Genomic DNA, 23,856 nt, shown 5'->3' on the forward strand with positions numbered 1-23,856 from the left:
AACTTTTGGGACTTCATCAAGATCAAAAGCTTCTGCACAGCAAAGGAAACAGTCAACAAAACAAAGAGGCAACCCACGGAATGGGAGAAGGTATTTGCAAATGACACTACAGACAAAGGTCTGATATCCAAGATCTATAAAGAACTCCTTAAACTCACCACACACAAAACATATAATCACATCAAAAAATGGGCAGAAGACATGAACAGACACTTCTCCAAAGAACACATACAAATGGCTAACAGACACATGAAAAAATGTTCATCATCACTAGCCATCAGGGAGATTCAAATCAAAACCACACTGAGATGCCACCTTACACCAGTTAGAATGGCCAAAATTAACAAGACAGGAAATGTGTGCTGGAGAGGATGTGGAGAAAGGGGAACCCTGTTATACTGTTGGTGGGAATGCAAGTTGGTGCAGCCACTTTAGAGAACAGTGTGGAGATTCCTTAAGAAATTAAAAACAGGGCTTCCCTACGACCCTGCAATTGCACTACTGGGTATTTACCCCAAAGATACAGATGCAGTGAAAAGAAGGGCCATCTGTACCCCAATGTTCATAGCAGCAATGGCCACAGTCGCCAAGCTGTGGAAAGAACCAAGACGCCCTTCAGCGGACGAATGGACAAAGAAGATGTGGTCCATATATACTATGGAGTATTATGCCTCCATCAGAAAGGATGAATACCCAACTTTTGTATCAACATGGACGGGACTGGTGGAGACTATGCTGAGTGAAATTAAGTCAAGCAGGGAGAGTCAATTATCATACGGTTTCACTTACTTGTGGAACACAGGGAATAACACGGAGGACATTGGGAGAAGGTGAGAAGTGAGTTGGGGGAAATCGGAGGGGGAGACAAACCATGAGAGACTGTGGACTCCGAGAAACAAACTGAGCGTTTTGGAGGGGAGGTGGGTGGGTGAGCCTGGTGGTGGGTATTAAGGAGGGCACGTATTGCATGTGCACTGGGTATGGTGCATAAACAATGAATCTTAGAACACGGAAAAGAAATAAAATTACAAAAAAAAAAAAAAAAAAGAAAAGAAAAAGGAAAGAATAAAGATACTGTACGAGAATCAAAGGGCATGCCGAAGACGGGAAGAAAATAGTCACAGTGTATGTGTCCGATGTAAGACCTGGATCCAGAATATATAAAGAGAGCTCTTACAACTTAATGATACAAACTCCAACCACAAGATGGACAGAAGACTTTAGACCATTTCTAGAGTAAAATATACAATGGCCCCCATGCAGACGAATAGTGCTCAATGCTCATCAGTCATCAAGAAAACACAAATTAACACCAAAATGACCACGTCGCACTCACGGGAATAGCTAGAATTAAAGAGCTCAGCACCTCCAAACGTAAGATGCTACAGCCATTGTGAAAAATAGTTCTTAAGTCTTTACGAAGTTCAACCCTCTCCCCTACGACTGAGCATTTTACTCCCTGGTGTTTATCCAAGAGAAATAAACACACACGTCCTCAAAAAGCCTCCTACAAACACGTTCATAGCAGCTTCATTCTTTAGAGCCTGAAACCGGAAACAACCGAAATGAACAAGCACAGGGCTAAACCAACGGTGGGGATTTTCACAAAAGAGAACACTGCTCGGCAGTCAGGCAGAATGAACTGATTTATTCAACACCGTGTACGAGTCCTATAGACATTTCGCTCAGTGAAAGCAGCTAGACACAGGAGAGTACGGGTACACAACTCCAGTTGTAAGGACTTCTGTAGTCAGTGTAGGTTCTTCTAAATACTCTCCTCAGACCCAGGGTCCCCAAGCCCGAGCCCCAGGTACCACCTGAAGCCAAGCCCAGCCCCTAGTTCCACATAGAACCCAGCAGCGTACAGACCCCCAGATCCAAAGGGCTGTTTCAGCCTTGGCAAACCAATCCTCGGCAGGATCTAGCCGAAATCTCTCATACCCTCCTAGCCCACATTTCGGGGATCTAAGGATGGAGCCCCCTCTGACACCCAGGAGGGAAGCTGTCAAACAGGAGACTGGAAGGCTAGGATTAGAACTCTTTTCTTCCAGACCAAGGGAGAAGGGAGAGACTGAGGACCAGAGACAGGATAGGGCCTGCCCAAGGTCCTACAACCCTGAGACCCAGCTGATTAAAACCCAGGACTTCTGAGTTTTGGCTTAGTGCCCCTTCTAGCTTTCTACCCACTCCACCAGCAAGGGCAAAGAGGCAGCTGTCTTGCCTCCTTGGCCATGGCTTAGTGGCATCACGTAGCACCGGCTCTCAGGAACCACGAAATGCAGAGGGTCTCAGAGGTAAGGACAGGACCACTGAAGGAAGCGGTTGAGTGATGCCTACCGTGAGCTGACCGAGGGCGACAGGCTTTCGGCTTTCCCAGCTATGCCTGCTACTACAGTAAGGTGGTCCAGGTCAGACCCGGACACCTGGGGACTACCCCAGGGCCAAGCTCACCTTCATGGTCACCCTCCCCTGACAAAGCCTCCACTTGGGGCCAGCCCACCCCTCCCCCACCACCCCCCAGCCCCCAACCAGAGAAGGTACTCACTGATGGGGGCGTGTAAGGCCACGTGCTCCTGGTAGGGTGTGTAGTACTTGTACTGCTTTCCGCAGAATTCACAGGTGTAATTGCCAGTTTCTGTCCAAGGAGAGGAAAGCATGGGAATGGGCGCCCGGGTCCCACTGAGAAGCAGCATGCTCCCTCCCCTCCAGCTCCCCCTCATCCTGGGACCAACTACAATCAGGAGCACGCTGGAGTCAGACCGCCTGGGTTCAAGTCCCAGCAACTCCACGTCAAGCTGTGTGACCTTGGGCAAATCTCTTAACCTCTCTGTGCCTCAGTTTTCCTATCTGTAAATGGGGGGGCGGGTAATAATAGGACCACCTTCTAGGATTGCTGTGAGGATTAAATTTATATGTCAAGTGTTTAGAACAGTACCTGGCACACACTGTTTCTCCAACACTCCACCCCCAGGCCCTGGTGCTCAGGAAATGTGTGGTGACCTTAGCGGACCCCCCAGTGCCAAGCTTGCATTCACCCCCTTTCCAAGTCCTAGCCTCTGCAATGGTCTCGCTTGGGTCCCCTCGTCTCCAGGGCCTTCCCCACCCCAAGCACCCCCACCCCTCCCCAGCAGGAGGGGTCACGTCTTCCTCTCGGGTCCCACCAGACTTTATCTTTACCTCTCTTTTGGCACTGCCTAACTTCTTTCTTCTTAAAAATTTCTGATGTAATATTGTTCACTGGGGGAAAATTATAAAATACTGATAAATACAAATACAAGATTTGAAGAGTAAGAGAAATTTCAATCATCCGTCACCCCCAAACAAAGAGCAGCAGCTACCCCTTGGGAGTGGAGCGTGCAACCTTGCCATCCGCCCCAGGCCCCATCCCTCTACTCCCATCTCATCTGGAGCGTGCTTCTCTCCCTGACATCATCTGTCTGGCTCCAGTGGGCCCTGAATTAGCCAGCCCTGATCCATATCCTCTTTGTAACCTGGTGTATGTAATCGACAACACTTTGTGGACATCTTGCTCAATCAATAAACATCGATCCCTACTGCATTTATTGGCTGTATGCATCCCACTGGACTCTGAAATCTGCTGAGCCAGCCTCCTACACTGGGGGATGTTTGGATTGTTTCAAAATTTCTCCCTTACCCCCCAAAAAAAAAAAAAAAAAAAAAAAAGCTGTGATCCGCATCCCTGTAGAAATGTCTGCCCAATTTGCTCATTATTTTTCATTATCACTGCAAAATAAGGATTATTGTGCATAATTGCTGCTCATTATTTCCCTGGGATAAATTAAGGGTAGGCATTTTTACAGGCTTTTGATGACCACAGCACCAACTACGTATCAAAAGGTTGGGCTAATTTTCATCCTAATCAGAAAGATGGGCCTTATAGAAGAAACTATATGGCGCCACTGCTTTCATTTTCCATTTGTTTGAGTTCTAAAGAAACTGACCATTTTTCATGTTTCATTAACCGGTATTTTTCCTTTTGTGACTTTCCCATTTGTGTTCACAGTCAAATGTTTCCATAGGTATATTTACTTTTAACTGCCAAGAACCCCACAGATGAAGGACATCAACGATTTCATTCTACAGGTTACAAGTATTTTTTCTCAATTTTTAAAAATTCTGTGTATGGTTTCTCTCTCTCAATATGGACTTAAAATTTTTTCAACAATAACTTTTATAACTGATTCATGAACACTGGACAAGATCTACTATTTGCTGTCCACAGGTTTCAAAGTTGTGAGATCAACTGTATTGTATTCCTCAAACCCAATAGGATCCTATCTGCCCACCTGCTCTACTGAAGACTGAAGATTGTGCTCAATCCTTCCACTCTGTCGTGCTTCCACATCTGTTTTGTATATTCAGATGCAATGTTGTCTGATGCATATAAATAAGGCTTATGAGATCAAAATCGTCACTGCTAACTGTAGCCTTCAGAACACGATACGATTTGTAACACGGTGCTTCTCAAAGATGAGGTTCCTGGACCAGCATTAGCATCGTCCGACAATCAGTGAGAAATGCAAATTCTCAAGAGTTAATCCAAGACATAATGAAAGAAAAGTTCTAGGACTGGGATCCAGGAATCTGTGTTTTAACAAGCCTTGTAGAAAAATCTGATGCACGGGAAAGTTTAAGAACCCCTGCTCAGATATTTAATTATACTGTTGTATTAGCGCGCCTGACATTATTTACTAGTTTTTGATCATTTGTAAGAGCCTCCTTTTTCATTGTTTGCATGCGCCTAAAAACATTTCCCTAAATTTTCTTGGGAAAATTCATTAAAAAAAGATACATTGGTAGATGGCCAGCACAAACTGCTGAGAAAAAGGAATCATGGCTCCAGCCTTCAAGGAGCTTACAGTCTGGAGAAGGAGACCAAAAAATCAAATATGACACAAACTTATAACTGCAACCCCAATGGGTGTTCTTAAAGAAGACATTTATAGGGCTATGAAAATCCCAAAAGGTGATTCAATTTAGTTAAGGAAGCAAGAGGGAGCTCCCTGAGAAAGAGATGGGGAATTAATGAGCTAGGTCTCTAATAAACCATTATTTTAAATTAACTTGAGAACCTCTGTCTCCTAATAAAAGAGATGAGGCCATTTGGTTTTGTAGCTATAAGTGACTTGGTTTTACTTCTTTTGTGTTTTCTTTCTTTCCTTCTTTCTTTCTTTTTTTCATGTTCCACCCTTCCGGGTTTGTTTCCTTCATTTGCAGCTGCTTGATGCATGAAATCTTTTCTCTGCCTTTCCATTATTTGCCAATATTCCATTATTTTCCAATATTCTCCTTTGTTTGTTTTACACAGCATGAAAGATACATCTACTACCGTTAAGCAGAAAACGACATTTTCAAGTCTATTATCATAAAGAAAGGTAGCTTAACTCTGTGCTTCTCCAACTTTGGCAGGTTTAAGAATTACTAGAAAGGTGGTTACAACACAGATTGCTGGGCTTCACCCCAGAAACTCTGATTCCCAGGGTCGGGGGTGAGTCTAAGAATTTACATTTTTTTTTTTTAAAGATTTTATTTATTCATTTTGACAGAGAGAAATCACAAGTAGACAGAGAGGCAGGCAGAGAGAGAGAGGGAAGCAGGCTCCCTGCTGAGCAGAGAGCCCGATGCGGGACTCAATCCCAGGACCCTGAGATCATGACCTGAGCCGAAGGCAGCGGCTTAACCCACTGAGCCACCCAGGCGCCCAGAATTTACATTTCTGATAAGCTTCCAGGAGATGGCGCTGCTGCTGCTGCTGGTCTGGGGCCCACACTATGGGAAGGCCTGGTTCAACCTTCTCTACCAAATTCGTTCCCTTATTCCTTCCTTCTCGCGTGTTCTTACAAATTGTTTTTAATACTGCAGAATGATCTTTGTCTTCTGCATTCAATTTTGGGTCCAGATTCGTAACACTTTAAACTTATGTCTAGGGATAGGTGGCTTAGTTGATTTAAGTGACTACCTTTGGCTCAGGTCATGATCCTGGAGTGCCGGGATAGAGTCCACATCCAGCTCCCTGTTCAGCAGTGAGTCTGCTTCTTCCTCTGATCCTACCCCCTCTCTCAAGCCGTCTCTCCCTCCGTCTCTCATTCTCTTTCAAATAAATAAAGTTTTAAAGATATACATCTAAAAAAATAAAATAAATAAACTTATGTCTAGTTTATCTGGTTTTAACATTGACCAGAAGTCCTCCTATGCTACGAATTCATTCTTCACAACTTGATGAATTTTCTGAAGATGGGTACATGGGGAAAATAGTCTTTTCAAGTCATTTTTCCCTTTACTCATAAATTACAATCAGTCTAGATATAAAATTCTTAGGATGTAATCTACATTTCCTTTCAAAATGTATTCCAGTATCTTTTGGCATTTAGCGCTGTAGGGAAGTCTGAGACAAGTCCCCCTTGGATTCATCTGTTAAAAACTGGCTTTTCTTCTACCTAAATGCCTGCATACTTTTTTCTTTATATTTATAGTTTAAAGAAGTCACAAACATCTGTTGAGTTATGGGTCTTTTTATATGGAGGTAGATTATAGCCCAATTATCTAACACCCCCGACACATGATGAACCCTTATATCAGTATAGTGGGTCTGCCTTCAGCACATTTTTCTTCTATTGTATCTTTGGAGTATTACTTCTGTCCCACCGGTAAAATTACCTGGAACTGGCTCCCCAGGCTCCGTAGTTAGCTTGTTTTCCCCTTGTTCTCTTGCTCTGTTCAGGTTTCTCCTCCCCGTATTTAATTCCATTTCATTTAATTCCAACAGATCAACTCTGTTCCAACAGATCAACTCTGGTCTTTACTACATACCATGTAGATTTTAATTTCATTTTCTGTTTCTCTGCAGTCCTCCACCTCACTCTTTTCTCTGCCTCCTCATTTTATCCTTGCTGCTTTGTCACCGGACAACTTCAGGCTCCTCTCTCACAGGGGTCATGCTACAGACTGAACCGTGGCCCCCCAAAATCCCCAAAGTCAACTGCTGATGCACCACTTCCCCACGTGAAGGTGTCTGGACATGGTGGGTAACTGGGTTGAGATGAGGTCACGAGGGTGGGGCCCCCAGGACTGGATTACTGCCCTTGTAACAAGAGGCACCAGGGAGCTGGCCTGCATCGGTCTCCCAGCATGTGAGGGCCGCAGACGGACGGGGGCCAACTCCAAGTCAGGAAGAAGGTTCGAACCTGACCACCTTGGCACTTCGATCTTGGACTTCCAGCCTCCAGAACTGTGAGGAAATAAAGCTGTTTAAGCCATCCAGTCTGGGAGTTTGTTACCATAGTCCAAGCAGACTGACAGAAGTCATATTTTCTTATACTCGGTTGTGGTGGTCAAACAGAATTTTCTTCTAGATGTCTGTAGTAGGTCATTTTCAGAGGTATGCTTTCCCTCTGAGTCTCCTAATTTCTGTCTTGTTAGGTGGAATCTTTAGTTTCATGCTTTGGGGTCTTTTTCTTTTCATTTAAAAATTTTTTCAATTTACTCTTCCTTGGCCACCTATAAAAAGCGAGTAAACTACAGGTGATCCAGACTATTTTCAGTAGATGTGAGCGAACTGTTCTTGAGCCTCCCATTATCATGGCAGTAAGTTATCATGGCAGCCCACAGTCCCAATTTAATTCTCAGATTTGCAACTGGAGAGCAGGTGAACATGCAGGACCCCTATGGCCAATTGTGTTCTTCTAGAAGGATTCTTCTGCTGTCATGGCTCCAGCAGCACCAAGTACCTTGTTCAGATTACGTGGTGGTGGGAGGTGTGCTTCCCAACATGCACTGCTTCTGGGGTTTTCCTCTTCCCAAGTCCCTTCATGGGGCTCTGTGCCTCTCACGGCTCTGCTTACTCTACACCTTGTCACTTCTGGGGTTCTGTGACCTTGGCTTTTTAAAACCCAAGATGCAGCATTCTCATCTCATGAAGCAGCTCCTGAGGCGTAACAGGAGAGGTTCACACTAGTCCAGCAATCTCGGTCCCATAATGTCAATCTGGGGGCGTGTAGGGAGCCAAACCTAGTACCATTTTCTCAGTGCAAGTCCCACCTGCGTAGGGCCTGTGACCCTTCCTCCCAGATCCAACTTGGTTACTAACAGAACAAGCTGCATCTAGTTCCGTTATCTTCCTGGGCAACAGGTACTACTTCTTTAAAGCCTTCCATGCACGTGTTCAGGACCAGACCCACTCCCTTGCAAATCTAACCTCATTCATTCCCCGCGACCATCCTGAAAGGTGAGTTTTCTCGTCGTCAGCCCATTCTCGAGTTAAGGAAACTGTGGATTAGGAAGATTATAAAGCGTGTAGGACGTCATGTAGGTATTAAGTGTAGGGCTGGGGCTCATGGATGGGATGCTCTGAAGCACGCACCCTTGGCCGTTTCTTGACACCACTCATCTGTTACACCCAGAACACAAGCCAGGGCGCTGGGCTAGTCCCTTCCTGCATGTATCCTCCATGGGCCCTACAGAACAGAGAGATGCTCTCATCCCCAACTTAGAGGAGTCAAAGGACACTCAGAAGGGGGATAAGGAGCTCGTCCGTGGGTGATGCCAGCATTCAAACCCAGGCCTCCTGATTCTAATTCTGTTTTCGTAAGTATGATGCTACGGACGGCTGGAAGGGCTATGCTCCCCGGGGAGAATGAGGGGGACAGCTGGGGGGAAGTGCTGAGATGGCAGGTCCCCGATCTCGTTGTCCCCATCCTGTAGCTGTCTATGATCGCCCATCACAGAAAAGGTCTCAATACATAGGTGGGTTTTGCCAGTTTTAATTTTTAGCAGTTTTTAGCAGTTTTAGTGTTAAGAGGTTCGTTATTTTCTTCCAGAGACAGAGAACAGGCCACGCGCACAGTCAACGCTTGACAAGCACCGCACGAACCCTTCACGGGTACTGTCCCAGCCCCAGTCCCCCAAGTGGTGAAGAGTTCGAAGAGAGCAATGAATCCCCCTCTACTATGAAGGAGGGAGAAAAAGGACCGGGGAACCCAGTCAACCCCTTCCAAGGGGGGCCCACACTCTGCCCTGTGAGGAGCACCTCCAGCTTCGCTGGCTTTCCTGCCCCGAAATCTCCTCGTGCATTCATTCGTTGTGTGTGTACCTTTCTGCAAGCTGCCTGGAAGCTTTAATGTAATGAGGCAGAGTCCACAAAGGTCTCTTCTTGCTGTTTGGTAGCTGAGAGGAGGAGGAATGCGGGTTCCTGAAGGCGACCAGACACCTCTCACTGGCTGACTCCACCTAACCCGTTCGTCTAGAAACAGCCAAATAAACTTGTAAATCTGACCAAGATTTACCAAATGTAAGTCTGACCAAGTCCCTTCCCCACTTGGGGTAACCGCCTAGCTCATTTCCCTCAGAAGGAATTCTAGATGCCTTCCTCTGGCGTTCAAGGCTCTTGAAGACCCCAACTCAGAAACTGACTGGCCTTTCAAGTCCCCAGAACAAAAGCTGCTCGCCTACCTTCACCCTGTGATGCGAAAGGGCTCATTCTACACCCTGATCCCCAACGCAGGAGAGGGGCCCACTCCCCGCTCCCGGCTCCCAAGTCTCCCTGTGCAGAAGGTTGTGCTCTGTCTGCACACTGCCCGGCTGCCCCCTTCCTGGGCCAAGGACCCAAGGGCAGGGCCACGACTGCTCCATCCACTGCTATGTCCCCCCCACACTCCACACAGCGCCCCGAGAACAGGTGGGTAGCAGGTGTGGCTCCTGCCCTCAGGGGTGTCATGGGACAAGGAAAGAATGTCCAGGTGGCTCCCTTGGACACCTACATTTACCGATGAACCCCTTCACTGGCGGATGATGACAACAGGAGTTATTTTCCGAGCACCTCTTATGTACCAGGCACTGTGCTAATAGGTGATTTACATTCACAATCTCATTTAATCCCCCAACAAACCTTCGGGGAAATGTAGTCCTCATTGACACGTGAGGAGCCGAGGCTCAGGACGGCTAACAGACCACCAGGGCACCAACCGTGTGTGACATTCACTGCCCTGACCTTGACCCTGTGCTGCTCTGCTGCTCCTCAAAAGCTGAAGTCCTAAGACTGGCCCATTTAACAGGTGGGCAAAGTAAGGTAAAGGAAGCCAGTGGTCACTGGCCAGTAGCACTGTTGCAGGATGAGTGAGGTCACCCCTTTCCAATGGCAAGACTCATCCCGTCCCCCTCAGCCGGCCCCCAGCTGTCTCCCACCCAGCCCACCCCCAGAGAGAGGCCCGCATACTTGGCCCGATTTTCTGGAATGGTTCCGGGGGTTCCTCCTTCACCTCATCAGTAGCCACAACGCCTTGTTCGAAGGGGTCTGTGGGAGAACACATAGCCCTTAGCACCCTGGTAACCAGGTCCCCTGAGCCCAGCCAGGGACAGGGAGGTGGGCAGTCACCAAGGACTTACCTGCCCGATTCTCGGGGGCCCCTTCCACACTAAACACTGCGCCCAGGCGGTAGGCAGCAGCCGCAGAAGGAAAGAAGCAAACAGGAGCCCTGTTAGTCCCTGTCCACAGCGGCCTCTGCCCAATGCTCCCAGCCTCTCTGGGACCCAGGAGAGGCGCCATGGCCAGCATGAAAACCAGGGGCCACAGGAAGGCACAGCTCAACCAGGATGCAGCCTCTGCCTCCATTCCTCACCCTCCCCATGGGCTGGGGACTAACAGCCCGGAGGAAGGCAGGCTCTCTGCGCAGCCAGTTTCTGGATCGCTGGCAGCCACTCAAGGGCCAGGACAGGAGAAAACGAGGAAGAGACCAGTTAGGAGACAAAGAGGGGATGAGAAGGACAAGCCAGTGGCAATGGGCGGCCGGGCCTGGTTGTCACAGCCCATGACAGGCTGGAGAAGGAGACCCCTCCACTCTTTCCAGGTCCAAGACCCTATTTCTGGGATTGAGATTCTAAAAATAAATTACCTAAATTTATTGTTCTAATTTCTAACTCTATAACCTAAGACACTAAAATACCATCATTCATTTTAAAAAACTGGTTTAATTTCATCAGAGCATATGACTACTCAGTATGAAATTGTAAAATGCATCGATATGAAATTGCTGAAATTCGACGAATTCTGACCTACAAAAATGGCAATTTCACTTGGGCTACCCTAATCAGGATATATGGAATATGATGGGGACCTTCTCTCTCCCAGAATCCTCGAGGGTTGGTCACTTCCCTCGTGGTCCTGGCTGCTGCCTGACCTTCCTCTGGGTGGGAGCAGAGAGGGGACATCTGGGGGCTGGGAGGAGCCAGGTGAGCAGCCCTGGTGCTGGGGGGTGGGGAATGGAGGGCGGGATGGGCGCTCTTCCTCACGTGACTCTCCTCCCTCGGAGCCAGGGGCCCGACTCACCATCCACGGCGTGCAGGTCCCGGTGCTCCTGGAAACAGCTGTAGTACTTGTACTTCTTCCCACAGATGTCACACGTGTACCTGAAATTGTCTGTGGGGGATGAAAAGACATAAGCAATTACCAGGGATTCGGTCACATGGGATGGGGATTTGGGGGGGGGGGGCTAGCTCATCTGCCTTAGAAACCAACGTGGGACCAGCCCACACCAGCCCCAACTGGTGCCCCCTGGATAATCACACTCCTGGGAGTGTTAGGGGTTCTTTCCACAAGGAGATAGGAGAGCTTGGAAACCACCTTCAAACAAGCCCCCAAACCCACTCTGTGAGAACCAAGTGCCTAAGAGCCGGGCCCCACCTCCCTTCTTGAGGTTACATGAGAGTGACCGTCACTGCAGTCACTACTTCCTGGGCACTGCACACACAAGGGGCCAGGCCAGGCACTTCCTCTGCCTTTCCTCCATTAGTCCTTGTGACTGAGCAGTAACCCCCTGAACACACATGCAGATGCAGGGTCAGAAGGGACCCAACCCAAGCCCCACAGCCAGGAGGGCCTGTGGTAGGCAGCTTCCCAAGGACCCTGGCCTCCGGGCGTTCACACCCGACGTGATCCCTTCACTCTGAGCCTCAGCTGGGCCTAGTGACTTGCTTCTAATGAAGGGAATGCGACAAAGCGATGGGATGTCGTTTCTGAGATTCACTTACAGAAGACGGTGACCTCCATCTCGCTGCCCAGGGTGTGAGCCAGTGGAAAAAGTGAGGTCCTCAGCCCCACAGTTTGGGAAAGACCCCGCCTGCTGACAGCCACGGGAGTGCGACAGCATCTCCTTCCCTGGCTGAGCCCTGACAGGGGCCTCAGCCCTGACCAACACCTCCCCTGCCTCAGGAGACCCACAGCCGAAGGACCCAGAAAAACCACACCTGAGGTCTGACCACATAACCCGAGAAAACCAGCGTTTGTTTACGTCATTCAGTTCTGGGGAAACTTATACAGCAAGAGGTAACGAACACTGGGCCAGAGTTTGGATGATCCCGGGTCTATCCAAATTCTGAGGCCAGACTCTCATGGCATTGCTCTCCGCCCGCACCAGCATGGACCTCCCGTGTGTATTCCTTGGGCAGATCTAGAGATGCCCCATTCAACCCCATCTTCCAGACGAGGCCCTGCCCAGGGGGACAGAGTGGCTTGCTCAAGGCTGCAGAGTGGGGTGAGGAATGACTAAGATTCAATATTCACTTCACTCCATGCCATAGCGAAGTCAGGGCACAGGTCCTTTCTCGGTCCACACAGGCCACCTTCCGCTCCTGACTGAGGCACCAGACTTCCCACCCATCTTCTACTCCCCAGCACTCAAACACGGGATGTGATGGGACTACCTCCATCCCGAGGTTGCAGCGCCAGGCAAGTGTACAGGAAGGTTTCTAGTCCCTGCTTAGCTGAACTTAGGGGCACAAATGACGTCAGCCTTCTCCTTGCCTCTGCCCCCCCCTTCCACACAATACCTGCAGGCTCTCAAAGTCTCAGGTGCCAGGGCTACACAGACTAATTGGTCCAAGAGAGGCGTGCAGTGTCAATTCACACAGTCCTGAAGGCCTGGGGACCGGGTCCTGCCACCCCCATGCCTACCCGTGAACCAGCCAGGCAGTGGTGGGGGGAGAAGGCGGGGCTGGAGGAAGAGAGGCCTGGTCCTGCTCTGCCTCACCCACACTGTCAGCAAGTGCTGACCCCACCTCGAGATTCAGCTTCCCTTCTTTTCCCCCTTATCTGAGGGCACAGGAGGGTGGTAATGAGCTGACTTCCACGGCCTCCTCCAGGCTGCCCATTCTAGGCTTCAAGCCTGGCTCCAGCTTCAATCCGGCCTAGACAATAACCACCACCTCATGCCCCATCGTGTCCCATCTAGACCTGAATCCTCTCTCAGCAGTGGATAGCAGGGAATACAGCTGAAGAAGTCAAGGCTGTCCAGGGTCTGGCTCCGGACGGGACCCTGCCCTGAAATGCCTCCCCCACTGGCCAGGGCTGGTTGCCCTCCTCTCCCCCACTGGCCAGTGCTGGGTGCCCTCCACAGCTGCTGGGAGCACCTGTCTCACCTGTGCTCACAGAGCGCCCCCCACCACCTCCGAGAAAACGAGAACCCCCAGCTTTCTGCCACCAAGAAGTGCTGTCGCCCTGCTCCTCCATCTCAGCGGAAAGGGTTAGGGGTTCTCAGAATCCCACCCCACACCTCCTTCTCAACGTGCATGGGGACCACGTTCCTGGGTCCACCTAAGGCAGGAGGAGTAGATTAGGACAAGAGAGTTATCCCCAGAGGAAGAAAAGCAAAATGATTTTCTGTCAATGAAACCACAACTTCTGAGCCTCCAAGAGAGCTCAGCGTCTCTAGGAACAGCACCGAGCAGCAGTCCGAGGAGACGGGCTCCGGGGTCAGGCTGCCAGACTCCAGCCTGGCTTGGCCACCAACCAGCGTGACTAATGCTGGACATGCTCCCTAACTGCTGCACCTCTGTCATCTGCAAAATGGGTATGACGGTCCCTTTATCTCCCAGAGCTGGAATAAAGAGTGAGTCAGGACAATGCCTCACAACAACAGATACTAGGAAGATGGAACCTAATACTGTTCTGGAAAGGGAATCAATGTAACAGCAGCAAGAGAACCGGATGTGGCGTCAACCTTGTATTTTCTCAGCTAAGAGATGGGTGAATGGGTATGGACCTCCCTTTCAGAGTGCACAATTTTTCTAATAACTAAATGAAAGACTCTGGACTAGAAGGTGGGAGGCCTGGTTTCTAGGCCCACCTGAACCACTAACAAGTTGCAGGAGTTCTCTCTGGGACTCAGTGTCCTCATCTGTGAAATGGGCAGGCTGGATCTGGTATTCTCGACACAATGCTTTTGGCTCCAGGACTCCATGGTCAGGCTCCTGTCCGGAGGCCGGTGTGCGAGGACACCAGGCCTTCTGACCAGGCGCTGCTGGCTTGGGTCAGGGTGGGGATGCACGACTGAGAACAAAATAAAGCACAGTGGCCATAGGGAGAAAACTCCCTAGGCAGGAAGGCAAAAGTGATGGAAAGACTAAAAATACCCCCAACGAGAGCCCTCTACATCTTCTGGGAACCAAGGAAGCCAGATGGAACACAATGGATCATTGAGGGGCTGCCCGAGAGGCCAGGGGCCCAGAATAGCCAAGGAAGAAATGATAAATAGAGAAGATCTTTAAATGTGTGGCTGACCACAGGCAAACCACGGGAGCCGGGTGAGAAGGAAGCTTCTGAAGGAGAAGGGAGCCAGGGGCCAGAATGGGGCAGGGCTCATGGAAGAGGGCAGGCCTACACAGCCCCCTGGCCACGGTCCTCAGGCAGGTGTCAGGCCGGAGCCTCAGAATATCTAGAACACAGACGCTGAGCCTAGGCCCTGCCTGCCTCTCACGTGATACGGGAATCCAAGGAGAGAGTGGCTGGGAAAGGGCCTCAGAAGAAATGCTTTTTGGACCTAGTACAATTAAGGCCTTTCACTGACCCACACATGTCCTCAATCAACTTTGTTTGGATTTTTTTTTGGGGGGGGGGTGTTTATTATTTTTAAAGACCTTCTGCAGCAAGAGGAAAACGGGTTGACAAACCATGGCCTGCCCACCCTCTGTTTTGATGAAAAGTTTGCTTCTGTATCATCTCTGACTATGCTCAGGGGTACACGGCAGAGCTGAGCGGTGGGGACAGAGATGTCTGGCCTTTGACTATCTGGTCCCTACAAAAAGTCTGCTGACGCTGAGGCATAAAACTGTTCAGCTCCTTCGATTTTCATAAACCAGAAACACCTGTGTCACCAGTGCCCAGAAACCTCTTCCCAAGGCTAGCATGAATCACTTTCCCAATTTTGTACTTCCTGTACAGAGATCTTAGAGGAGGGGCTCTTGTGCTGGGCTCCTTTGGCTAACGGTTCTGTTTGTGTGTAATCCACGTCGCTGGGAGTAGCCGAACATCCTTCCTTTTTACTGCTTCACGGGAGCACACAAGTGATTTGTCCGTTCACCTAGCACTGGGCACTTGGGTGGTTTCCAGTCTGGGGCTGTTACGAACAGTGCTGCTAAGAATAGGCTAGCTCCCGGGCACCTGGGTGGCTCAGCTGGTTGAGCACCTGCCTTCGACTCAGGTCATGATCCTGGGATCCTGGGATCCTGGGATCAAGACCCCCCACATCAGGCTCCCAGCTCCCAGCTCAGCAGAGTCTGCCTCTCTCTGCCCCTTCCCACTGCTAATGCTTGCACGCTCTTTAATAAAATCTTAAAAAGAAAATATCCACTTCCCATCTTTTGGTGGACATGTGGCACACAGCCCTGTTGGGGATACACCTGCGAGTGGAAAAGTCTGGGTTGTGGAGCTCAGGCTCGTTGGGCGGGGAGAAGTTCCACCCCAGCCTACGCCCATCTGGCTTTTCTGAGGCCCATGGGTTTCGATCTGGGGGAGGGCAAGCAGAACCCAGTCCTCAGACGGCAAGGCCCTGTGCAGCCCAGACTGGGGTTGGGTACCCAGAGAGGAGCGCCCATGGTGCCCATGAGATAAGACTCGAACTAGCCTTTCCCAAACACCAGCACTGAGTTTGCCCATGAGGGGCCCTGAGGAGTCTACGACAAAGAAATATGTTCATCTTGGCAGAACTCAAGGCTCGGGAACTCAAGAACTCGGGCCAGAGAACCCGTTACTGACAAACACCTGGTAGCTTCCGCAGAACGCGTGCCACGAACACATTTGGGAAAGGCTGCTCTGAGGTTCCATCCTCCAATGTCAAGACCCTCTGGCCCCAAAGCCTGAACCACAGCCAAGTTGTCTCCCACAGGCCCCTTAGGACAGTCCTGAGGGGGAAAGAACAAGGGGGAAATACTCACTGCCTTGGGAGGCTCCCTCCCCTGAGGTGGCTTCAGTGTCTGCATGAGAGAGAAAATGAGAAGGAAATGAACAGACTGGACCCCCCGTGAGGCCGGTGCCAAAGAGCACGAGGGACTAGGGAGAGATAGTGACCCCAGCACAGCGTGCCCACGACACTCTGTGCCCGTTCACAGCCCTTCCCTGTGCCCCCGGCCGTCAGCCCCAGACCCACTGGCTGTCCTCCCTAGCACCATCTGTCCTGTCCCCTCAGCCTCTCATGTTCAGAATGGAGACAGTGCCCCAACCCCATACCCGGGGAAGCCAAGAGGAGCACACGAGATGACATGGGAGCACCTTCCCTGCAGAGGCTGCCCCCTCCAGGCAGCCCTGATGCATCCTGGGAGAAAGAAGACCCACGTGGAGCAGAAGGCTGGTGGCATGTCCTCCCAACCCCGCACTGGCCCTGTGTGCTCTCCCACATAACGAGGCCTCTTCTCTCCACCTGGGTCTCCATCCTACGGCACACAGCGGGAGAGGACTGGAGCTCCGGGTGGGGGGGGCGGGCGGCAGGGAGGCCCTGCAGTCATCATCAGGCCAGGAAGGGAATGGGGAGGTGTGGCCCCCATTCTGCTCCCGGGACGCCCCTCACCTCGGTGTGCCCGGACGTGGGTCTGGAAACAGTTGTAATACTTATACTTCTTGCCACAAATTCCACACTCATAGGATCCTGGAAAACAGGAAAGGGAGGGACAGGTCAGTAAGTGCCCAACATGTGCAACTATGAGGTCCCAGGAATGCCCCCAAGGATCACGAACTCCACGACCAGGGGGCACCACGTCCTGTGGGCTGTATTAGCCCCGACAAGCAAAGACACAGCAAGGACCAGCAGACACAGCCCCAGGCCAGAAGTCAGGGGCCCGGGGTCTAGTTCCAAGTTTCTGCCCCAACTCTCTAAGTGACCTCGGGGAAGTCGCTTCCCATCTCCGGGCCTCAGTTTCCAAATCTGTGAGATGGAGAAGACAACTCTTTCGTAAACTTAATCCTTGGGAGGAAAAAGGAAATGAACCTTAAAGGGCTCTTTCAAAATAAGGAATACATTGCATCCAAGGAAAGAAATCAACACACACTTGAGTAACTTTTACCTCTCCTCCTTGCCGCAATGGTACAGAGATTAAGAGGACAGTCTTTGAACCAGACGGATCTGATCCCTGTCCCTGTTCTGCCACTTACCAGCATCATGCCCTAGGTAATTCCCTTAGACACATTAAACCTCAGTCTGCTCATCTGTCCAACGGGGCTAAGCACCTACCTTACAGAGTGGCCCTATACTCCTCTTAGGACGTGCCCAGCCCTATTAGAGATGTGCCCTACGGGGAGAGTACCCCTCCTCCCCACCGCAATCTACTGAGAAGCTTTCTTGTTCTCTCAGACATACAGAAACGAACAGGACAAGTAGAACAGTCAACTACTTGACTCCGGTCCTCTGCTGGCCCCTTCTCCCAGGAGCTGGGACTGAAATGGCTGAGTTCCCAATAGGCATTTCAGACAGGTCAAGGCAGAGCCTATGCATACAGAGCACACACGGAAGGCCCACAGAAGGGAGTCAGGCAGAGCCCATCGGGCCCAGCCCGGCAGGGGCCCTAGGAGAGGAGGCCTGGCTCATCCCTCAAAGACGCCCGCTGCCACCGGAGGCTGGGCCGCATCCTTCCTAATACAATGGTCAGGAAGCTTGCACCACACAGAGGCCCTGGCCCCATGCCAGGGTCAGTGCCCTAAAATGGCTGGGGCTAGGGGCCTACGAATCTGCCTTTTACAAAAAGGTGCCTCCGTGGATTCTGAGCAGACCAGCAACCAGGTTCAGGAACCACTGATTCTAGAATAAGACAGCCTGGGAGGGGATCTCAGCTCTACCATTTACTGGCTGGGCCTCTGTTCCTGACGGGAAAAGCGGATAATGCATGAGCCCAGGGGTTCAGGGAGCGCCCGCATCACCAGCTCTTACTGCCTTTGGCCTCTCCTGGGAGCAGAGGCCTGTATATACCAGGCGCAAATTCCAGGTACCAGATTAAGTCTGAGGAGCACCAAGCCTGGAGTCAGAAGGTGCACTCAGCTCTGCCACGGACCCCAGCGGACAGCAGGCACACCCCTTTTTCCGGTCAGAGCCGCAGCGGCCTCTCCTGTAGCCCAGGACGGTGACCCCTAAATCTCACGACCACGATCAGGACTAACAAGACACATCCTGTGAGCCGGCTGTCACACAGGTGGCCTCGCCGCCTTACCACTGTGGGTCACAGAGAGGACGTTGTCATCCCAACGCCAGCGTGGAACCTAGTGTCCTGTTACCCACTGGTTTTATACGAGTTACCCTTGTCTCACAGAGGAAAAAATACAAATACGGGGAGGGCAAAGATGAGACTGGGTATTTGTTCTTTAGTCTACTGACTGGCACGCAACGGGGCTCAATAAATCCACAGAGTCCTGCTGTTCTACTCATCTGTCACCAAGTCATAATGACCCCGACTCCCTTCCCGTGCCTCTACCCACTCTTCAGCAGTTTTTGCCAATTCTCCTTCAACCAACTGAGAATTTGTGAAACAACTTCAACGCGCCTGGCACCGAAGCCCCAACCATGAGCAAGTCCATGCGTGATCAGCGCCCTCTGTGACAGGAAAGAGACAGTCCACTAGCCAAGAGGACAGGCAGGGTGACAGGGTTACGACAGTGAAGTACTGAACCTGGTGGGCACAGTGCAGGACCCTGATGTGACCACAGCGAGGGGCCAAGGTCACGGGGGTGAACAAGCAGGAGGCCGAAGTAAAGGGCAAACAGAAGGGAAGGCATCCAGGGAAAGTGGACTCTCTCCCCAGAAAACTTGAGGCCACAACAGGTAAAACTTGGTTCAGATCTGACCTTCTTCCAGATGAAGTCTCTGTGCCCCAGTCCTGTCCCCTCTCTGCCACAGACCTGGGCCTCAGTTTCACCCCTATCGTCAGTGACCTCAGGACTCTCAAACTGTGTGTAATAAGTACATGCTGCAGTGGGTCCCCCAACCTGCCCATCTACTTCACCCTGTGGATAACCAGGCCAGGTTCCTCCCAGCTTCATGGGATTTTCCCCTCAACCCACAGAGCAAGCTGAGGATCCTTGAAGCCTTGCTCCTGGATCTCAACCCACACAGAGTTACAGGGGGGTGTAGCCATCAGTCTTATACCCTCTCCTGGCTCCCCAGGGCAGAGTGGGGGCCCCTTGCTCCATGCACAGAGTCTTAGAATCCCCTCCCAAGGTCCTGCCTGTCTCTCACTCACCCTAAGACCCAGGATTCAGGTGCTCTGTCTGCAGAGGGGCTGGATGCTCAGGTGGCTGGGGGCTGGGGGCCACGGCCAGGGGAGAGCGCACCAGAGCGGCAGCCCCACACTGCGGTGGTGGCAGCACACCCGCTTCAAATTTGGGCTCACCACCTAAGCAGCCAAGGGTCCCAAAACACTCGTGCCTCAGGCTTCCTCTCTAAGCACAGGAAAATGGTACCCACCTCAAGGAGGCGCTTGTGAGCAGTAATACTTGGGTTACTGAGCACAGTACAGAGTGCAAAGCAGGCACTCAGCACAGCACAGCAGCTGTCATTATCCGCACGTTCCAGAGTTCTTCAGAACCCAACTTCCAGAACACAGTCCAGGAAAGAGAGACCCATAATGAAACTAAGCTGGTGGGAGGCACGGTCGTCTTGGGAAGGTGGGGCACAGAGGGAACTTGGGAAGATGTCCTACAGGAACCCTGTTTAACCCCAGCCCTTCCAAAACACTTGGCCACAGGACTCCTTTATATAGCCTTGGCTTATTTCAAAGTTGCTGCCCACAGCAGGCACTGCCAGAATGGTCCTGGTGTTCCAGATTTGCCGATTTCCACAAGCCGGCATCCCTCCAATGGCCAAGTCCTCCAAGCCCCTGGCAGGCTCAGATGTGCTGCCCTCTGGCAGCAACAGGGCAGATGAGTGTGGCCCCACACGGCCCTGTCTGGCCATGCCCCACCCTCACACTGGCCCCATCAGGTCCTCCTGTCCCTCGGCCCTCACGTACCAGATGTGTATCTCAACGCTTGGTCAAAAATCCAGGTCCCTGAATAGCGGCTTCGCACCGATCCACCGTGGGGGCTGCCTTCGAACGTTTTTCCATCTGAATTACGTAAGAAATCAGAAAGAGCCCTTGAAGTTGGGGGTGCTGGGAGGTGGGGGAGGAGCCAGGTGAGGGGGTGCCCCACATCTCAGGAAAACCTGAACTGCTGGGGCTGGGGGCCTTGGTTTCTCCATCCACACACAGGAGGGCGACCAAGATCATTAGGTCTCCTTTTTCACTGGAGAACTTGTTCTGCCCAAGGGGCAGCACACCTGCCCTGGAAGGCTGGGCTATGGCAGAAAGCAGCAGCCACAGGCCCAAATCCCCCCGAAGTTTGATGTTTTCTCTGTATTCTAACTTGTGACATAAATAAAATTATCCACTGTATGGCTATGACATTACTCCCCCAAAGCCTTCCAGCAAAATGACCCTATAGGGAGGCCTATGCTGTGGCCCCACTGTTGTCCCCCCACCCCCACCCCCGCCACCCACAGTCACTGAGTACCCCAGTGTGGTGCAGGGGGGCGCTAGCGAGCCTTCCTGGGGATGCTCAGCTTGGACAGCCCCAGGCCCCACAACTGACTCCCTGCCAGGCACACTTCCTCACTCTGCTAGGCTCCCCAGCAACCCCTGTCCTTTGTCACCACCACAGTCTAAGTGATAGGTGCTTAATGCACTTCATTCGAGCCTCCCCTGCGTCTCAGCAGAGCTGGCCTCCGAGCCCGACACACAAGCAGAAGCTAGCCAGGGGTGCAGCCCCGTGGCCAGCTCAGCTCACCCTTGTGCACCTAGCAGACAGAATGATTATCATCCCCATTTCTCAGATGAGGTAAGTAAGAGTGGCTCAGGTCAGCCGGGATCCAGCGCGTGTGCGCGCGTGTGTGCGCGCGCGCGTGTGTGTGTGATCGCCACCCCTCTGGGAAAGGCCCGAGAAGAGACAGTGCTTTTTAACATGTACCACCCACTAGGGGCACCCAGGTCTCGTTCCCATCCTCCATCCTCCCAGAAGTCCTGGACTGCTTGGGACAACTCCATACCCAGTTCACTGATGAGCATGAATGTTCTAGGGGCCAGGCGGTCCAGGGTGGGGGCTACTCAGCTCATGGCTGGCCGGCCTTCCGAGCCACCCTGCTGCCCCCATACCAAGTCATCACTGGATGCCAAGAGAGCTGGGGCTTCCCCCTCAGTCCCAGGGCTCCCCCTAGCCCAGCAGGGCAGATGACCCCCCCCCCACCCTTTCGGCCTCCGCTTGCCCCACCGCCGACCAGTCCTACTGCGGGACTCCCAGAGTCCCCCATCCACTCTCACGGCCGCCTGGGGCAGCAGACAGAGCATGCCAGCACACGGCAGCCCAGCCTCTTCTTCTCCCCAACCCCGTCACTAGTGACGCAAGAACCCACAGGCACTGAGTAACAGAACCTGTCTGGCCTTTTCTGGAAGCACTTGGCAGACAACCTGGCTTAGCTCCCTCCCCAAGAGTGCGGGACAGACCAGGTGAGGTCAGCTGGGACAAGGAGGGGGGACTCTAGTTCCTGAGGCCATGGAGGGAAGAAGTCGGGAAGCTAACGCAGAGAAAGCTGCCCCTGAGGGCCAGGAATGAGGGCAGCAAGCCACAGCCCTATCATGTGCACCCAGCTAGCTCCAGGCCAGCTCACATACCTTTCTAGATACACAAAATGCAATGAGGCAGAAATCTGGAGCAGGTGAGTAAGAGGAAAAACGCAAGAAGGTAGGGGTGTCAAGGAATCCCGAAACCTCTCTTGGTTCCAGGACCCCGCAGGAACGAGGCCCAGGGCCTGCTGGCGGACAAGGGAGCCAGAGAGGTAAATCATGGACAAGTGGGTTTCCCGAGGCTCTCTGGGCTTGGACTCAGCCCAAGTATCCTTGGGACCAGGGTCTTTCAAGTAGAGTACAAATCACCTGGGGATATGTGAGCACAGGTAGTTTTAAGAGAATCAATACCTTAATCATCAACTTTCAAATATATTCTTCCCTAAAATCAATGTGCTAGGGATGCAGCTGAGGAGGCCCCACTCAGCGGGCTCTCCTTCCCACGTGTCTCCTCACTGCCACCCTGATACACTACAAGCCAAGACGATTCCTCACTCCCCCATCCCACCACGGTGCCCACCATGGGGGCTGCCCATCTCACGGCTCCAAGCAAAGGGGTCTAGGAGGGAACCTAGAACGGGGGCAAAAGCTAATGGCAGGGCACAAGGCCTTCTGGGAATCGGGTGATTTCCAATTCTTTACTCTCAACGAAACGGAAGAAGAATCTAATGGAATTACCAGCACAGAGACCCTTAAAAACAGCGTGTGATGACATACCCCATGCGATTTTCAGCACACAACTTGGGAAGAGTTCCAAACATTGAGTGACGCTCAAAACTCTATCCATCCCTGGTTCTTTAACTACGTGATTAAGCTTTCTAAGTACTAACATGTACAGAAACAAACAAACAAACAAAAAACCAGGAGTTAAATTATTGCTGAATCTTGCCTCATTCAATAATGAGAAAATATTAATTCATAGAAACAGGAGGCAATTGAAAAAAAAATAAAGCACCATGCATTTCATTAAGAGATGCATTTCCAATAATTTTTTTTATTTTTATGTTTACTGTTCATTCCAAATTTGTTTTTAACAAATGGACTAATACTAATACTAATACTAACTCGAGCTGGGGGGAAAAAATGTTTCAAAAAATAGAGTTTTATGATCCTGACAATTTTTTAGAAATTTCTATTTCAATTTATGTACATCTTGTTGTGGGAGAGGAGTGTAAAACAGTGATCAATAAAAGACTCTGAGGCATAAAAAATATATTACATTAGGATAAAATCCTGCGAGGGAAGTGGACTGGAAATATGAGTTCAAGGAGAGAAAAGGAAAGATGTAAAATTTCTGACTGTTAAAGATGAGCCGGTTCGCATGTTTTTAAAATGGATGATGGCAGATATTAAACAGCAGTGGCTCTGGATTCTCTCCGATACGTTTAAAACAGTGGTTTCACAGTTGCATTTCCAAAAATGACACTTCTTTTTTTTTTACACAATACTCCAAAAATTAGATCCTTTGCGATTATTTAAACTTTGGATAAAAATGTGAGATGTTAACTCGAAAATATGAAAGCATATACAATTTCTCAGAATTCTTTTAGGATGGGATGAGCATAAAAAGTTGAAAGCCACCAGCCCATCAGGTTCCTGGCTGTCCAGATGCGCCAACGTCCTGAGGCTCCCGCAAACACTGCTGGGAGCGGTTTTACATTTTCTGTCTCTCCGCGTAAAAAACTTTCATATCTGTTACCTCCCTGTGCCCCCAACATGCCTCCTGGAAAGACAGGCAGACGTTCTTACACCCACCAATCTATGAAGACAGCACGGTTCAGAGAGGTTAAGGGTCCCATCTGAGACTCCACCGCAGGGCAGATGCTGGGATTCTCGGATTTACAGCCCAGGGACCCTTTCCCGTGGGGACCCTCCACCCAGGACCCCTTCCCACCCTGAACCACCGGCAGCAGAGCTAAGACGTGCCTGGGAGGG

The 23,856-nt window shown here is 51.0% G+C and overlaps 1 protein-coding gene across 6 annotated transcripts in view; it reads right to left on the minus strand.

The window, feature by feature from the left end:
- ZNF618 (zinc finger protein 618) overlaps nucleotides 1-23,856 on the minus strand; it is a 184,521-nt gene that overhangs the window by 36,972 nt on the left and 123,693 nt on the right. For 2 of the 6 annotated variants that reach the window (XM_044265068.1, XM_044265067.1), the window contains exons 4-10: nucleotides 20,275-20,370; nucleotides 16,851-16,928; nucleotides 16,222-16,260; nucleotides 11,342-11,431; nucleotides 10,402-10,437; nucleotides 10,232-10,309; nucleotides 2,546-2,635 (exon numbers count right to left, since the gene is read on the minus strand). In XM_044265068.1, the coding sequence (XP_044121003.1) occupies nucleotides 2,546-2,635; nucleotides 10,232-10,309; nucleotides 10,402-10,437; nucleotides 11,342-11,431; nucleotides 16,222-16,260; nucleotides 16,851-16,928; nucleotides 20,275-20,370 (507 nt within the window). Of the gene's footprint in view, nucleotides 1-2,545; nucleotides 2,636-3,177; nucleotides 3,238-10,231; nucleotides 10,310-10,401; nucleotides 10,438-11,341; nucleotides 11,432-16,221; nucleotides 16,261-16,850; nucleotides 16,929-20,274; nucleotides 20,371-23,856 lie in introns of all 6 variants that reach the window. The other 4 variants (XM_044265070.1, XM_044265069.1, XM_044265066.1 and 1 more) reach the window with 3 other exon arrangements.

This window comes from Neovison vison, chromosome 9 (assembly GCF_020171115.1).
Source record: "Neovison vison isolate M4711 chromosome 9, ASM_NN_V1, whole genome shotgun sequence".
NCBI classification, from domain to species: domain Eukaryota; kingdom Metazoa; phylum Chordata; class Mammalia; order Carnivora; family Mustelidae; genus Neogale; species Neogale vison.